This window comes from Triturus cristatus, chromosome 11, assembly GCF_964204655.1.
Source record: "Triturus cristatus chromosome 11, aTriCri1.1, whole genome shotgun sequence".
NCBI lineage: Eukaryota > Metazoa > Chordata > Amphibia > Caudata > Salamandridae > Triturus > Triturus cristatus.
The window spans coordinates 867,186,423-867,202,384 of NC_140594.1; the positions used below are offsets into that span (position 1 = coordinate 867,186,423).

General features: G+C 42.8%; 1 protein-coding gene across 4 annotated transcripts in view; it reads left to right on the forward strand.

Moving 5' to 3' along the window:
* TRIM59 (tripartite motif containing 59) overlaps positions 1–2,042 on the forward strand; it is a 134,808-nt gene extending 132,766 nt beyond the window's left edge. For all 4 annotated transcript variants that reach the window (XM_085634716.1, XM_085634712.1, XM_085634715.1 and 1 more), the window contains one exon: positions 344–2,042. In XM_085634716.1, the coding sequence (XP_085490842.1) occupies positions 344–1,582 (1,239 nt within the window). In that variant the 3' untranslated portion in view covers positions 1,583–2,042. The remainder of the gene's footprint in view (positions 1–343) is intronic.
* The last annotated feature ends 13,920 nt before the right edge of the window (positions 2,043–15,962 follow it).

The window sequence follows — 15,962 nt, forward strand, 5'->3', positions numbered from 1 at the left end:
TGGCCCGGCGTTGTGGAGGGCCTTGTAAGCATGGGTGAGGAGTTTGAAGGTTATTCATCTGTCTGCCGGGAGCAAGTGGAGTTCGCATAGGTGTTGAGTGATGTGGCTGTGCCGGGGAGGTTGAGGACCAGTCTGGCTGCGGCGTTCTGGACATTCTGGACCTTGCGGAGGTTTTTCTGGGTATTGTATTATATTGTGTTGTATGGCTATATATGGTGCACTTTCCATGCCCCTAACAAGCCTAAATCACATGGTAGATCTATCAGCCAAACAGTAATTTATAGCAAAATGCTAGCTAATAATCCAAAAGTATTTATTAACATTTCTTATTTTTCTCCAACAGCAAATGAATAACTTGGAAGAAGAATTGACATGCTGTATTTGCTATAATTTATATGAAGACCCTCGTGTATTACCGTGCTCTCACACCTTTTGTAGAAGTTGTCTAGAAAGTGTGGTTCAGTCGTCAAGTAACAATTCTATTTGGAGACCAATACGATTACCTCTAAAATGTCCAACCTGCAGAAGTGTTGCAGAACTACCTCCCACAGGTACTGGAGCACTGCCAGCCAACTTTGCATTGCGGTCCATAATTGAAAAATACAGTAAGGAAAACGACCAAGACATTTTGACTTGCCCAGAACATAGCCGACAACCACTAAATGTCTATTGTCTCTTGGACCGAAAGTTAGTTTGTGGGCACTGTCTTACAGTGGGACAACATCAGGGTCACCCTATTGATGACCTCCAGAGTGCCTATATTAAAGAAAAAGACACGCCTCATAAGCTTATGGAATTGTTAAGTGATAAACAGTGGACCAAAATATGCGACTTGATTGATCGTCTGGAAGAACGAAAATCAGAAAGCATGACCATGGTACAAGAGCAAAAGAAAGAAGCTCTACACTATTTTAAAAAGATAAATGAAACGATAGATACCAAAAAGTACGATTTGCTAGCTTCACTGAATGACATTAATACAAGAATGGTTGCAGAATATGACACTCAAATTGAGAAGATGAAGGAAATCCAAGAAGAACAGCTTGAGCTGGTGTCCCTTTGTAGCTCTATTCAAGAAGAGGATTCCCCTCTTATTTTTCTAGAGAGGATTAATGATATTCGTCACCGAGTAAAAAGCTTGAGAAAGCAAAAACTTCTTTCAGTAAATCAGGTCGAACTGTATCCACGTGTAGAACATGTTTTCAATCATCAGTGGTCCAAAACTGAAATTGGGGAAATTGACAAACTTACCATTCCAAAAATTGAAATTTGTTCGAAAGAAGAGGCAGAAAAGAAAAGTACCGTAAAGAAAAAAAGAGTTGCTCTACACATTTTGTCCCTTCTCCTAACAGCAGTTTTTCTTCCCATGTTGATGATATTGATGTTGATTCTGCTTGACACAACTGTTACATTTCCAGTTTTAAGCGAAACCAGTTTAATGTACATCACAGAAATCATGCAGTCAGTGTCTAACTATGCCTTTGTAAAGGTGCAGGCCGCAAGATCTACATTGGACTACATTTTTGAGGTGTTGGTGGAATTTATGCAGAAATTGATTTCCTATTTTTATGGGGATGTTTGAAAACATGTTTATACCTACATCTTTAGAGGCAAGAATGAACTAGAAAATTAAATGTTTATTGTACCTTCATTCAATTATGATTAATAACTGAAAATTAACTTGACTTTGTATGGCTTATTAAGTTTATAGCAAAAAATCTTTGCATTTCTACTATGTTTGAATAATATGTACTCTATAACATTTTACTATGACAAGCCATTTGTTTTTATAAAACATTGCATAGTGTTTATTTACCCTTTTAACCCACATACGGTTTGAAAACGATTTCTTTATTTAGACATATTTTGAATTACTGTGGTAAATTATTGCTGTCACTGATTTACGTTTGTTTTACCTGAACTGCTTTTTAAACTAAAATATTTAATGGGTCTGGAAGCCACTAACAATGATTTCATGATTCCTCTATCATGTTATGTTATTTTGCCTTGATGCACTGAAAATACACTCCTAAATATCTGCACCTGAAGAATGGTGGTGTATGTATGCTAATTGTAGGTAGAATAATTAATCTTTATTATGTTGCTGGAGAATTCCAGTAAAGAGGGAGCATGCACTTTACAATTGCTGCTGCCCCTTAAAAGTGAACATAAGGTTATTAGCTCCTTTCTGTAACTCCACATGAAGTCAGCAGGTGGAGCAGAAGCTCTACCAACTTCTGCTCTGTTACAATACTTTCCAACCTTATTGATTTGGGGTAGGCTATTGATATTTCAGAAGTTCCACCGCTTACTGATTTGAGCCTCTGATCGTACAGCTTTTCAGGAGGTTTAAGCAGGGGAGGAGTAGTTTTAAAGTGATAGATCACTCTTTTCCTTAGGAATGTTTTAAACCGAATTGGATAGTTTGAGCAGGAAAGCAATGTGACAGTGTCTTTAAAGCGCTTTGGATTTAATCTTTGCAACATGCCCTGTCAAGAACTTGCACTTAGTGGTAGGCGTTCCATGGGTGAAGCGTGGTCGTTCTATTTATCCACTCATGCATTTCATGCAATTCCAGATTTACCAAGGTTTGCAAAGCTGGAATTGTGGGAAATTAGTGCGCCTACCACACAGAGGTGTAACAACGAGAAATATGTTTATTTCTCCTCGTTATTTCCCTTCCTGCACACAAACAATCCTGCCCATAATGTAGGCACCTTTTCAGCATGGTGCAAAGGTGCCTGCTTTGGTGCTAGTGCACCCACACTGGGAGAGAGCTGAAGAGAGCCATTTTTTGGGAAATATGGCGCTCTTCAGCTCTCTCCTATTCAAGCAACGCATCACAGCAACTAGCCTTGCTGCACTGATTTGCATGAATTATTCTATAATCTGCCTCTTTGTGTTTGCGACTGTGCTCATTTTTTACTTCATGAACTGAAGCACAGTAAAACATGAAGCCGCTACCCGTCCCACAAATCGCAACATTTTATAGCTGGTTTCAACAGCCCGTGACCTCACTGTCTCTTTCAGGTCTAGAAAATAGAGTTTGATCCTATTTTCTTTTCATTTTTTAAAAACTATTTTACCACAAAACTGTTTTACCACAAAATGTTATTCTCAAACCTGGGGGCCCATACCACCGCCTCCTCTTTTTTCTGTGTGGAGATTTCCACCACAGTTGCAGAGATCACCACATATGAAGCTATACGTTTTAGCAGTAAAAGTTGGACGGACAGGGCAGAGTGGGTAGAAAATTGTGAATGCTTACTAAATGGGAGGAATTTGAGGAAATTTAAGGAGGGGTTTATGGAGGGACATTGTTAGAAATGGGGGTCTCTAGTTGGCAGAGGTACCTACCTTTACCCAAATAGGGACCCTTGCTTGTAGTCAGGTTAAGGGGAATACACACTTTCGATAACCCCTGCTCACCCACTGGGTTTCTTGGCACGAGCAGACAGGCTTATCCCAAAGGCAATGTGTAAAGTATTTGTACTCAATACACACAGTAATACAGTGATAACACCACAAATGATAACCACAACAGTTTAGAAAAATAAAGTATCTTTATCTAAACTTAACAAGACCAAAATGACAAAAGTCCAACATACAGGTAATAAAATTTGACTTTCGAACACTTATTGCAAAAATAAAGCTTGTAGAAAACATATAGCTCCACCTGGGGCTATTGAGACGTCGTGACAGCAATAAATCCAAAGTACGGCGCCGAACGCGAGGAGCGCAGCATTGGCACGGAGTCACAAGGACCCGCAAACAAACAGTACCTTGGAAACAAAGTCTATGATGGTGCACAGCGTTCTGGAAGAGAGGTGTTGTTGCCGCAGTCCAGGCCAGCTCCCTGGCTGCCACAGGGAAGGGCAGGCGTTGTGTCCACGAGAAGGCAACGTGTCGAGTCCAGGACAGGGGAAGACGGTTGCGTCAGTGGTGAGGCATTGCTTCTGGTGACGGTGCAAAGTCAGCAGGTTTCACTTGGAGTCACCCTCGGCGGTTATCTGTGCTGCAATAACAGAATGAAGGTGGTGCGAGTTCTGGCGTCGGGAAAGGCCGATAACTGCAGGCATCAAAGGGCGTTGGAGCTGTGTTGTAGGCCAGGCGGTACATGGTGCACTTCACGAGCGGTGTCCCTGGCCTTGGTACAGGTTGCGGCATCGCTGACGGCGTCGAAGACAGGGTTTCTTACTTCTCTTAGGTTTTCTCCAGCTCCCAAAAGCAGGAACAACCTCCTGAGGCCCAAAACTGAAATAGCCACCTCTTGGCAGGTCAGAACTCACAGCAGTGGAGTTCAGAGCACTGGGGGTGAGGTCTTTGTATCCCTGAAACTTCAAATCAGGAGGCCATCACACCCAGGCCCTTGGAGATTCTTCTTCAAGCAGGTTCACTGCAAAGTTCCAGTCTTGGTCCTTTCCTTGTCAGAAACAGTAACTTTAGGCCAAACCCATACAGCACACAGCAAAGGGGCAGTGCTCCTCCTCACAGCCCTATTCAGGTGCAAGGAAAACGTATCCCACTACTCTAAATGCAACCAAGCCCCATTCAGCTCAGCTCCAAGTCATCCAGGGCCAGGCACACCCCAAACCCCCCCCCCAGTGTCTGTCTACAGTGAATGCAGATCCCAGCCCCTGCCACTCCAAAACCAGACAGTAAATCCACAAATAGACAGAGGCACATAGAATGGTTAAACAAGAAAATGCATACTCTCTAAAAGTGGAATTTCCAAACACATAATTTAAAAACCATCTTTACTAAAAGATGTTTTATTAAATTCTGAGTTAAGAGAGCCTAAACATATTTCTCTATCTTGTCCCAATGGGAAGTTATACTTGAAAGATGTTGCAAAGTATCTCCCATTCTATCCTATGGGGTAGATAGCCTTTCAATAGTGAAAAAACAAAATTGGCACTTTTTCAATATCAGAACAAGTCCCACTCACCAGTACATATCCTACCTTTCTCATACTTCACCCTGCCCAGGGGGGTACCTTGGGCCTACCATAGGGGTGCCTTACATGTACGAAAAGGGAAGGTTAGGGCCTGGCAAGTGGGTGCACTTGCCAGGTCGACATGGCAGTTTAAAACTGCGCACAGACACTGCAGTGAGTGGCCAATAAGTGCTGCAGGTGCATTTGATTTACAGGCCCTGGCACACTGGGTGCACTTTACTAGGGACTTACCAGTAAATCAGATATTCCTATCAGGGAGAACCAATTTACACAGCGAGCACTTGCACTTAGACACTGATCAGCAGTGACAAAGTGCCCAACGCATCAAAGTCAGAAAAAACTAAATCCAGCACAGCATCAAAAATACAGGAGGTAGAGGCAAAATGTCAGGGGAAACCACACCAAAGATGCCAAGTCTAATAGACATGCTTATTTAAACATGCACTCACAAACGTGGGAGATCATTGCTGTTCACAAACTACAGTGTCAATGTAGTATGTGAGGTCATAAGCATTGCAAGGCAGGGTCGCAAGTTATAGTTCTCTCTGCTAATGATAACTGGTGGATTTCTTTTTTTTTTTTGTTGTTTGTTTTTTAGTTCAAAACATTGACATAGTCAATGGCATATTCACCTAACTATAACTTTACTTTAACCTTTTTTCGTGAATTTCTAAGTTTTTTTTATAACAAAAACAGATCTTTTATCATACCTGACTATAGCATTACTTTAACCTTTGTTTTTTTTCAGTAAATTTCTAAGGGGTTGTTTTTAACGTAAAGTAATATTTTATTACCATATGAAAGCCAAACCCCTGCCACAGGGGGTTGCTAGTCTCTGCGGCCAAATCCCTAGCAGACATCCAACCCCACACTGCGCAAGGCATTTGCAGTGTGCAGCATATGGTTTGTCTTCGGGCCCAGAGAAACCCATCTGTGGTCAAATACAAGTAACAAAGGGAGGGGGACCGTGCAGCCCTCCTCCCTGACCCTTATTAGGCCCTGGTGGCATGGACACCCAGTTTACAGAGTCAGTGTTTCACAGAACATATCAGGGGATTGGTCTTTTTGGGTAAGTTTGTGGGGATGCAAAAAGATGGTCCCCAAAGCTTTGAGAGCAAGGGGAAGTCACAAGAGCTAGAATGTAATAGTACTGTAATAAACAAACTTAAATTAAGAATGTTGGTAAAAGTAAACAAGGTTGTCAACTAATCGCTTATAAATAGACTTTGAAAGCACATTGCAACCTTATCTAGAACAATCCTGAAGGTTCCGGAACAGGCCAGAAGGATCAGTAACAAACCAAAAGGTTCTGGAACAAGCCAGTAAATAGAAATTGACAGCAAATTGTAATCCATCTGGAGCAAGCCAGAATATTCTGGAACAATCCAAAAGGTTCTGAAAGCAGCCATGTGAAATGGCAGCCATCTTTGATTTCAGCAGGGTATAAATACCACTCCCTTGGACCACACCCTTTGCTAGGCAATCTGAGTTCCAGTGAAGACAACCTCAATGTTTCTCCTGCCAACCCAGTTTACCTTCGCATACAGGAAATCTTCCCCTGTGAACCTTGTGCTTCGTGGAGAGAGTTCTTGACGATCTGCAAGAGATGAAAGAGGCAAGAGAAAGTTAAGTACATTTAGTGTTTACCTCCTTCATGCACACATGCAAGTCAGGAATTTGAGACAAAGGAATCATGATTTAGCATCAGTAAAAAAACAAAACTTGGTGGGCAGAAATGCAAGATACTTTATTATTTACAAGTTAACTAATTATTATTTGGTGAATCGTGCAAGCTGCCCTAACCAGTTAGACATGAAGGAAACCCTGAAGCGTGTGCCTAATCCAGAGACTAGTGTAATTCTAGTGAAGAAACATCTAGAAGCGAAAGAACTAATGTTTTAAAGGATTCTAATGTGAATTAAAAGGCACTCACACACTGAGAGGCAGATGAGAGACAAGCCTGAAGGGTGATACCAGGAAGCTGTCATATAGTCTGCGGTTGGCTGTATTCTTATTTTGCCCCATTCACCTTAGTATTCCTCCAGAATAAGTGCTGTGTACAAGTTGCTTGTTTGAGCATTAGGGGATGTGGAAGAACTATCATTGTACATCGTTCCTGCCGGGCCGGTTATCACAGGATAGTCACTCTCTGTTCAGCAATTGTGTTACCTGACAGATTGCCTTGCCCACATGATGTTCCCAGCCTGAGCTATGGACACCAAGTGAGTTTTCAGTACTATTTTGGAAACCATCACCAGTTTGCAAAAAGTAGTACAAGTCTATAGGCTGAAAGTCCGGATTTAGGAGAGGAGTTAGGGATAATTTGGAGAGAAGTGGCAGGTTCACCCCATCAGAGTAAAACTGAGACAGGTAGTGGGAGAGCTGGAGTAACTCTAGAACTTTGGACTCTGCCTCCTCCCTTGGTAGATTTTGAAACATAGTCTAATCACACAACTACTTCTCCTTCAAGGGTTGGAATTCAAGGTGTGGTATCTCAATCTGCGTTTCCCTCTCCTGCACAGACTACTACCAGTTCTATTCATGATTTTCAGCTTTCTGCCGTGCCATTAGCCACCCCCAAACATTTTTATGGGGATCCAAAGAAATTTGGGATTTTTATTGATCAATGTAAGCTTAACTTTGTGTAAACCATGGGTGTTCCCTGATGAACAGACCAAAGCAGCTTTTCTGTTATCCTACCTGGGAGGAAATGCATCTAGAATCTGCCTCAGCTTCCATTGAAGTAGATGGTGAAGTAGAATATAAAATCAACGATAAACCTGATTCTAAGAAAATATGAGCTCAAGTATACCACTTAATTGACTGGAAAGAGTTCAGTCCTGAGGAAAGGTCTTGGGAACCAGCTTGTCATCTCCGTACACCACAATTACTTTGCAACTTGCACAGGCAGAATCCCACCAAGCCAAGTCACCTGCCGAGATGGAGATTTTTAAGAGTGAGGAACTGTCATGGCCACCCAGTTTACAGCCTGTTATTTCACAAAACACCCCAGGAGGTTGGTCTTTTTGTGTATGTTCGTGGAGATGTCAAATGATGTTTCCCAAAGCTTTGAGGGCAGAGGGCAGTCACAAGTGTTAAAATTTAATAAAATGGTAACAAACAAACAGATTAAGACTGTTGGTAAAAGGAAACAAGGTTATCAACTAATAGCTTATAAATAGACTTTGAAAGCACATTGCAATCTTATCTGGAACAATCCAGAAGTTTCTGTAACATGCCAGAAGGATCATGAACAAAACAAACCAGAAGATTCTGCAACACGCCAGTAAATAAACATTGACAGCAAATTGCAATCTATCTGGAGCCAGCCTGAATTGTATAAATACCACTCCCTTGGACCACACCCTTTGCTAGACAATCTGAGTTCCAGTTAAGACAACACCCATGTTTCTCCTGCCAACCCAGCTTACAGGAAATCCTCCCCTTTGAACCGTGTGCTTCATGGAGAGAGTTCTCAACGATCTGCAAGAGATAAAAGAGGCAAGAGAAAGCTAAGTACATTTAGGTGGAGATTTACGAAAACTTCACGTAGCACAGGCCCCTGCGAGACTGCCCTGCGTTGTGCGACAGGGAGGGAGCAGGAGAGCGCCATATTTTCAAAAATATGTCTCTCCTCCCATTTCTTTGCGCCGGTGCTGATTACAGCTGCCGTGCGCCACCCACACACCTTAGCGCCATAGTGCTATGGTGTGTGCGTGAGTCCAGCAATGGTTTTGTACGGGAAGGATACCCTTCATGTACAAAATTCTATGCCTAGACACGAGGGAAAACTTTTCCTACTTTGTATGTGTGCTGCACAGTGCAGCATGTATGCAAAGTTGGAAAAGGAAGGAGAAATGAAAGCATTTCTCCTTCCTTGAGCCTAGTTTAAAAGGGCACAGTTTTCTCACGCTAAACCTATACAATGTGTTTAGTAAATTGGGTACAGTGGGAGAAGCCTTGGGTGGTTGCATGGGAACGCCCATGCACCGCCCTTGGCACGCCCCCATGGCGCTTCGCATTACTTTTACGTTATTTCGACGTTACTTTACCTTTACGTTATTTCCAGCGCTAAACAAGTTTAGCGCTCGAAAGTAAATTAGAAAAAAAGCTTAGTAGATCTCCCCCTTAGTGTTTACCTCCTTCGTGCGCACATGCAAGTCAGGAATTTGAGACAAAGGAATCATCATTTAGCATCAGTACAAAAAAACTTGGTGGATAAAAATGCAAGATACTTTATTATTTACAAGGTAACTAATTATTATTCGGTGAATTGGGCAATCTGCCCTAACCAGAGTGGAAACCACTCAGCATGTGCCTAATCCAGAGACTAATGTAATTCTAGTGGAGAAACAACTAGAAGCAAAAGAACAAATGTTTCAAAGGATTCCATTGAAATTTATTCCAACCTCCGAAATTTGCAATTCTCAAAAAAGCCAGCGCCCTTTCTCCTCAGCAACTTTGATGTTTCTTATTTTTCTCGGATTTTGACTTTTTCATAAAATACCATCCAGGTTCTCAGAATGTGAAGGCGGATGCCCTTTCAAGGTCTTGTGTCACTTAAGTAGAAGGCAGACAATATCCAATTTATGAACCACCAATAATTCTCTCAAAGCCAGGAATGGTTTGAAATAAGGTGATGCGCATTGACAACACTCATTAGTTTTTAAACAAACTAAAAGATTCCATATGAAATATTGATAAGGAGACGTGGTTAAAAGCAGACCCAGTCAGAGAAGAGTGCGATGGGCTATTATATCATCAAGGTAATCTCTTTGTCCCAAATCATGATTTGCAATGTCCTGGGTACAAGATTCCGATATAGGGGGGGGGGGGGGGCATGCGGGAATCCAGAAATCTATAGCTACTGCTCAATGATGTTTTTGCTGCCCCACACTCATTTCTGATATTAAGAAATGTTTCACAACTTGTGCAGTTTGCGCTCAAGGTAAGGCAAAGCACAAAACAGCTGGGTTTCTATGCCCCATGCCCATTCCACCTAGCCTGTGGCATACTGTTTGCATTGATGTTATCGTAGAAATGCCTCTTAATCAAGGAAACACACTCATTCTAGTAGTGGTGGATCACCTAACCAAGATGGGGCATTGTATAGCTTCGACTGAATTCCATACTGCTATTGAATAAGCACACACACATGTTCTCACAAAATATTATCTGATTACATGGCATTCCTAGTGTGATCATAACTGATCGAGGCACTCATTCACTTCACATTATTGGCAAAAGTTATGTTCAGTGATGAAAATAGATGCTCGCTTATCTACTGGCTTTCACCCAGAAACTGATTGTAAAACAGTATGCTTAAATCATACATTAAAACAGTATCTTAGGTGTTTAGCAATCAAGTATACTGAAGGTTAGAGCAGGTATTTGTGGATGCTCGAGTTTGTTTATATTAATTCAGAACACATTGCCCCAGGCTATTCACCTTTCTATTGTACAAATGTTTATCATCCCAACATTCTTCCATTTGAATGGCCAGGGACCTTTAATTACCCTTCAGTACAATAACATCACATGAACCTACAGTCTATTCTAAAATCTGCTAAAGAACACCTTGAGTATTCACAATTCAGGAGTAAGCTTGATGTTGATAAAAAGCGTTCCACAGAAACTCAGTATCAAATTGGTAACAGAGTTTGGTTAGCTACTAAACATTTGATATTAAAAGACAATAGAACACTAAAATCAAAATTAATTGGGCCATGCCCTATCAGGAAGATAATTAACCAAATGGCTATTCAATCAGAACTTCCCATAAAAAACTCTGGGTACATCCTGTATGCCACGTTTCATTACTCAAACCCTGCCATCCAGAAATGCGTCTACAATCTCCCTCAGCTCCCATTGAAGTAGATGGCGAAGTGGAATATTAAATCAACCGTAAACTTGATTCTAAGACAATATGAGGTCAAGTCCACTACTTAATTGACTGGAAAGAGTTTGGTCCCGAGGAAAGGTCTTGAGAACCAGCTAGTCATCTCCATGCACCACAATTACTTTGCAACTTGCACAGGCAGAATCCCACCAAGCCACATCACCTGCTGAGATGGTGTTTATTAAGGGGGGGGGGGACTGCTGTGGCACCCAGTTTACAATCAGGTGTTTCACAAAACATCCCAGGAGGTTGGTCTTTTTGCGTATGTTCGTGGATATAGAAAGGTAACACATAAACATAATTTAAGACTTGGTAAAAGGAAACAAGGTTGTCGACTAATCGCTTATAAATAGACTTTGAAAACACATTGCAATCTATCTGGAACAATCCAGAAGGTTCTGGAACAAGCCAGTAAAGAGACATTGACATCACATGGCAATCCATCTGGAACAAGCCAGAAGGTTCTGAAAACAGCCATGTGATGGTGGCAGCCATCTTTGATTTCAGGAGGGTGTAAATACTACTCCCTTGGACCACACGCTTTGATAGTCAATTGGAGCTCCAGTCAAGACATCACCCGTGTTTCTCTTACCACCCAGTATGCTTGTGCATTCAGGAAATCTTCCTCCTCTGTGAACCTAATGCCTCCCAGAGAGAGTACTCGACAATCTTCAAGAGATAAAAGAGAGAAGAGAAAGCTAAGGACATTTAATGTTTACCTCCTTCATGGCCATGCAACTCAGGAATTTGAGAGAAATTAATGATTGAGCATCAGTAAAAGAAATTGGTGGACAAAAATGCAAGATACTATATTATATTATGAGGTACTTAAATTATTATTCGGTAAATTGCGCCATATGCTCTAACCAGAGAGGGACATTAAGGAAACCACGCAGCGTGTTCCAAATACAGAGACTAGTTTAATTCTCGTGAATAAACAACTAGAAGAGAAAGAACTAATGTGTTAAAGTATTCTCATGCAAATGAACAGGCACTCCCACACTGAAAGTAGGATGACAGATGAGCCAGAAGGGTGATACAAGGAAGCCGTCATACAGTCAGCGGTTGGCTATTTTCTAATATTGACCCATTTACCTTGGTATTCCTCCAGAATGAATGCTGTGTGCAACTCGCTTGGTTGAGCATCAGGCGGTGTGGAAGAACAACCACTGTGCATCATTTCGTCATGTCGGTTATCACAGGTTGGTCACTCTCTTCTCAGTAATTGTGTTATCTGACACCTGGGGATCCAGTTTTCCAGAGCGATACCAATGAAAAAGTGAGGAGGGGAAATTTGGCGCCCCACCCCCAGAGCCTCAATACGCCCTTTGGACCTCATACCTTAGTACCTTATTGTTTTTTAAATGGTAAGGGTGCCACGTGGCCCTCCACACCGAGCCTTAATAAGCCCTGGGGACCCCATCCCCGGGGCTGTATTTTTGGGAAAGGAGAGGAAGGCTGTGTGGCCCCCTCCCCGTGCCTTAAAAAGGCCCTGGGGACCCCATCCCTTAGGGCCTATTTTTTTTTCCAGAGGGGTTTCGCATGACCCCCGCCCGAGCTTTCCTTATTGAGATTCCATCTCTCAGGGCCATATACATTATAAAGAGGAGGGGGACACTTGGCCTTCCTCCCTGAGCCTCTCTAGGCTCTGGGGACCCATCCCCCAGGGCAGTATTTGTTTTTTAAAGGAGAGGGGGTTCTCATGGCCCCCCCTCCCCATGCTGTTTATAGGCCCAGGGGACCCTATTTTATATTTATTTAAACGGAAGCCGCATGGCCCTCCTTTCTGGGCCTCTTTTGGCCCTACTGACCCCATCCCCAGAGCCGTTTCTATACTTTAGAGGGAGGAGGCCATGTGGCCCCTCCCTGAACCTATTGTGGTCCTGGAGAGCCCATCCCCCAGATATATATATATATATTACCTACTGGTGGTCACCAGTAGGTAGTTATAGTTAGGACCCAGTTTCCATAGGAAGAGCGCTTTTTTGTTTGCCAATAACATTGGCACTGTTTGAAGAATGTTTGCGGAATTTTCAAAACTAATGGGTCAGTCACGTCAGCTGCTGTTTTAAAATTTTCAGGGTGATGCGTCAAGTGGGGCTGAGAAAAAGGGGGGTCGCAAAATGTTTTTTCTCCATGCTAATTTCCATAGGAAACTTTTGACGCAGCTACAGCTCAAACTGCTGAACAGAACTACACCAAATTTCGAAAATAGTTAGCTCTTGGTCCAGAAAACACTCTTTTTGTTAAATGTTGTAAATCTGTTCAGTAGTTCCTGAGAAATGTAAAGATTTCTCAGATATACAACTGTGGCCACGATGGATCCGCAAACCCTCCTGATCTCGTGCCTGAGATCTGATAGGCTGCCAACACTTCAAACCAGGATGTGTTGGCAGCCATCTTGTGATTTGCTTGACCCAAGTCACAAGCAAAAATGTTTTGTTTTTTTAAAAGGAAGGGGGCAGGGTAAAAACACCCTGACCCCCCCAGGCCTGTTTAGTGGGACACCCAGGGCAAATGAAAAGTATTTTTTTATTTTATTTTTGGCAGGATTCGCGGTCGATCCGCAAATCCGGCAGAACATTTTGGAGGTCTTGTTAGTCCCTAAAGATTCTCAGTAGCTTCATCCCCAAACCTGCAGCACGACAGAAGGTGCACTTGCAAAGTGGTGGGGAAAGGGTACGGGCCTTTGGTGAGCTTCAGGGACCCAATCCCTCAGGGCCTGCCCCTTTTTTAAATTCTTTTATTTAAAAATGGGGAGGGGGGCAGCACAACCTCCCTCCTGGGCCGATTTTGTTCCCAGGGACGTTATCCCCTAGGACCCGGCCTTTGCCTTTTCTTTTTTTTAAATAAAGGAAAGGCGGCCGCATGCCTTCTCTGGACCAGTTTCGCTTGCGGGGACCCCATCCCCCGGGGCCAGCACTTTATTTTAATTTTTTAGTTTCACATGGGAGGGGGGCCGCGCACCCCCTCTCCTCAGGCTGATTGCAGCCCTGGGACCCCCTCCCCCTGTACCAGGCTATAATAATTATTTTTTTTAAAGGGCAGGGGGCCCGTGTGGCCCCACTCCCTGGGCCGATAACGCCTCTGGGACCCAATCCCCTGGGGCCTGACCACTTAGTTGGAGACCGTGGGAGGAGCCTGAAGGCGCCTGCGGTCCCTGATTGCTCTCTGCCTCCTTCGGGTGCCTGCATTACTTTGAGACCCAGGTAGCTGCTGAATATGTTCTTCCCTGGATCCCAAAGCAATGTGTCTGTTTCCCTGATCGCTTCACAGTGGGCAGGGAAACAGACACATGCTCCGCTTTCTGCAGACATGAGCCCTTTTTTCTCTCGCTTGCTGAAAGCAGAGCACTTGTTTGCGTAGCCATAGGGCCTCGCACCGCTTTGTTTTTTTAAAATGTATTAATAAATGTATGTGCCCCGGCAGGTGGCGGTCCCAGGGCAGCGGGGCAGCGGAGCGGCCACCCACATTTATATACAAGAATTGGCCTTGGGAGGTGGCAGGCCCCTCCTCCATTTCCACATTGTCCCCGGGACCTGGCTCACCCAGAGGCCTATATTTAACGTAGCTTTGGAGACTGCACTTAGTTTTTTTAAAACAATTTTGGCTGGAGTCGCAGATCCAACGTGACTCCAGCTGAATTTTATTTTCAAAAAATGCTTTTTTGGCCCGGGGGGAGGAGGGTCCCTTTAGGACCCCCCCCCCCCCGCCCCCCCCCCCCAAAGAGGCCTAGGTGGTCAGTGTGTTTCTACCCTGCCCCCTTTTCTTTCTTTTTTTACATTTTTTGTTGTGATTCGGTTCTACCGAGTCATAAGATGGCTGCCAAAGCTTCCTCATTTGAAGATCTCAGCACGAGATCATGAGGGGTCGCTGTTCCACTGTGTCCCTATATATACAACTTGGAATTTCTATAACATTTCTCAGTAACTACTGAATGGTTTTACACCAAATCACAAAAAGGCACTTCCTTGAACCAACATCTACCTTTCTGCCACCAAATATAGTGTAATTCATTTCAGCGCAGTTCGGGCTGTAGCCATGTCTAAATGTGCTATGGGAATTAACATGGTGAAAACACGCTTTAAAGCACCCCCTGATTCTAGGCCCCTGCTTGACGGATCACCCTGAAACTTTCAAGACAGCAGCTGAAGTGAGCATTGTATTAGTTTAGAAAATGTTGTGAAAATTCGTCAAAGGGCCCCAAAGATATTGGCAAAACAAAAGATGCTTTTCCTATGGAAACTAGGCTGTAACTATAACTTCCTACTGGCGACCAGCAGTAGGTACAATTTCACCAGTCCGGCGAAAGTTACGAACCACTCCAGATTCCAAGTGCAAAAGGTATTTATTTGGCAGAAATCAACACGCGTTTCGACCTCACACTGGGTCTTGGTCAAATGACCATTACTTTTTTGTTGAGTCTTTAAAGGAAATTAGGCATCACGCTGGACGTAACACTAAAATAACATACACAAAAGACTCTACCTTTGTAAGTTCTGTTCGGCAAATAATTTCTTTCTGTTTATATACATCACATAATTAATTTTGTCAATAATATAAGCTAAATCTTTCTATGGGCCATTGGCATTTTAAACAATTGTGGAATTCCATCTAGTATTGTGCAGTCTTGTTGCTGTTAAATATCTATACATCATGACATTCAATTATTTAATTGCTGTGATGTCGGCCTGGGTGTTCCTTTTCACGGTATTTAGCAGTTGGACATTGCATGGATTGAGTTAAAATCAATCAAGGTATAGTACCCCAAGATTGCACATATTATCCATAATGTCTCACTGTTTCAAAGTACCCACAATTATTATCTAAAATGACACGAGACATACAGCTGTAGTAGCTATTCAATTTACATAATCATTAAGACATGCAATCGACCACTTGTCTAGGTATTGCATTATCCTACCACTATAGGCTATTCTTGGTAAGGAGAGATGATTGTTGCACAGAACAGCCACTTTCTCTGGTGCTCTTTAACTCACTGTAGGCGGCTATACTCAAGTTCATGTCACTCTTGTCATTATGGTCCTGTAATCAAACAAAAATATGTAAAATATGACCAGTTGGACATCAATTTTCAGTTCAAAA